Genomic DNA, 2,500 nt, shown 5'->3' with positions numbered 1-2,500 from the left:
GTGTGTGTGTGTGTGTGTGTGTGTGTGTGTGTGTGTGTGTGTGTGTGTGTGTGTGTGTGTGTGTGTGTGTGTGTGTGTGTGCACGTTGCAGGCGGAGGGAGAGGACAGCCTAAAGAAGATGCAGTTGATGGAGCTAGCGATCCTCAACGGAACATACCGCGATGCTAACATCAAGTCCCGTAAGATGCAAACACAACTCTGTGTGTGTGTGTGTGTGTGTGTGTGTGTGTGTGTGTGTGTGTGTGTGTGTGTATATATATATATATATATATATATATATATATATATATATATATATATATATATATACAGTGAAATAACACAGATTGGTAATTCCGTACATGCACTACTAGTAAAAACCACGCCTCCGTCGCGGTCACAACAGTAGTGGTGTAATATGTACGGATGTTGGGGTTTTTCTAGTGGTGTACAGTGGTGTCCTGTTCGTCTGTACCAGGCTAAAACCCAGAGGTACCTAGCATTTTGGGAATGAGGAACAAAGGAGTGGGACACCGCTGTATGTCCGGAATTGCCAATCTGTGCTATTTCAACATGTTTGGGTGAGATCGGGCTGTACAATTACCCTTTTTTATCTCTTTAAAGGACCACTTCACCACTTTTCAACCTATCTTCATATAATAGGTCCTCACTAGCCTCGATACCCAGGCTTTCATTTCGTCTGCGCGAAAGATGAAAGCCTGGAAAAAGCCGTGGGCTGAACCAGTCTAAAAGTGGGAGTCAACCCTTCCGGGTGGGCGTCGCTCTAAATGATGTGACGTAGCGCTGCACTAGGGGGGAGAGGAGGGGCCGGGGGTGACGGACAGATCGATGAGATCCAATCAGGGTGCGCGCATTTCTGAGGCGCGACCCGCCCCTCTAGACCAGAAATGTCTCTACTTAGGTCAGGCTAGGTCCTCACTAATAATCATGATAAAATGGCACGATTTTTTTCTACTCAGTCTGTGTCTCATAGGAGGGCTGTGGGCAGTTTAGAAACCATCCTACAGTGACATCATCATTAGGCAGATTATTTTTTAAACACGATTTCTTTACAAAAATGAGATTAGATTTTCATTATCGTGAGAACCATGGCTTCCATTTTCGAAATTGCAACTTTTCAGCATTAGAAAGCCTGCCGTTTCTATTAGCTTGTATTCCCCATCGATGATGTCACTGGAGGACGGTTTCTGAACTGCCCACAGCCCTCCTATGAGACACAGACTGGTTTCTGAACCGCCCACAGCCCTCCTATGAGACACAGACTGGTTTCTGAACCGCCCACAGCCCTCCTATGAGACACAGACTGGTTTCTGAACTACCCACAGCCCTCCTATGAGACACAGACTGGTTTCTGAACCGCCCACAGCCCTCCTATGAGACACAGACTGGTTTCTGAACCGCCCACAGCCCTCCTATGAGACACAGACTGGTTTCTGAACTGCCCACAGCCCTCCTATGAGACACAGACTGGTTTCTGAACCGCCCACAGCCCTCCTATGAGACACAGACTGGTTTCTGAACCGCCCACAGCCCTCCTATGAGACACAGACTGGTTTCTGAACCGCCCACAGCCCTCCTATGAGACACAGACTGGTTTCTGAACTGCCCACAGCCCTCCTATGAGACACAGACAGAGTAGAAACAAATTGCACCATATTTAAACTGTTTAAGTGCCAGGGACGTAATCCCGTAATCCCGACGTCTTTGCAATGGGCGCCAAAGACGACAAGACGTAATTTAAAAAAAAATACAAAAAAAAATACAAAAATAAAAATTACATTTCTTTTTTTTAGATTTTTTTTTTAAAACGTCCTCTCTTTTTTATAATGGGAGAATTGGCACTCAGAGCCTAAACTGGTGACCACCAGGTAGCGCTGAAGGAGTTTTAACAGGATTATTAGTGAGGACCTATTATATGAAGATGGGTTGAAAAGTGATGAAGTGGTCCTTTAACTTCTTGTCCGGTATGTCCCCCTCCCCCCCCCACCCCCCCCCCCTCTCCCTCCCACAGCCGCCCTGGCCTTCTCCCTGGCGGCCTCGGCGGGGGGCCCCCTCCCCTCCCCACCACCGCCTCATCGCCGCCGGCCCCTCCTCCCTCCTGCCCCCCGGTGGCGGGGTGCTGCATTCACCACCACCGCGGCGGCTCGGCACCGCCGTGCCCCTCCCCCTCCACCACCCACCAGGTGGCGCACCACCACCCCCTCCAGCACCACCACCACCAGGCCCTCATGCCGCTCATCCGCCAGATCCAGACGGTGATGCCGGGGGTGGTGGGGCCCGGTGGGGGGGCCACCCTCCAGCTGCAGCAGGGGGGGGGGCCCCCTCGACGTGGGGGTTGGGGCCCCCGGGGGCCTGATCTACGCCACGCCCTACATGGACTACGGCCCCACGGCGTACGCGCTGGCGCCCGCCTCCATCCTGGAGTACGCCGCCGCCGCGCCGCCCTCCCCCATGGAGGGTAAGCACCTCCCCCACCTCCCCACCACGGGGCCCCCCCCCA

At 52.4% G+C, this 2,500-nt stretch overlaps 1 protein-coding gene across 1 annotated transcript in view; it reads left to right on the top strand.

Moving 5' to 3' along the window:
* The window catches only part of LOC310865901 (uncharacterized protein), a gene marked incomplete at its 3' end in the record, with an annotated part of 48,066 nt that overhangs the window by 45,118 nt on the left and 448 nt on the right, over positions 1–2,500 (top strand). The window contains exons 8-9 of the mRNA XM_083775104.1: positions 2,012–2,155; positions 2,301–2,458. Coding sequence (XP_083631230.1) covers positions 2,012–2,155; positions 2,301–2,458 — 302 coding nt within the window. The remainder of the gene's footprint in view (positions 1–2,011; positions 2,156–2,300; positions 2,459–2,500) is intronic.

This window comes from Protomyctophum parallelum (genome assembly GCF_964188405.1).
Source record: "Protomyctophum parallelum genome assembly, chromosome: 10".
NCBI lineage: Eukaryota > Metazoa > Chordata > Actinopteri > Myctophiformes > Myctophidae > Protomyctophum > Protomyctophum parallelum.
The sequence above is the reverse complement of the archived record's forward strand: the minus strand, read 5'-3'. Positions and strand labels throughout refer to the sequence as shown.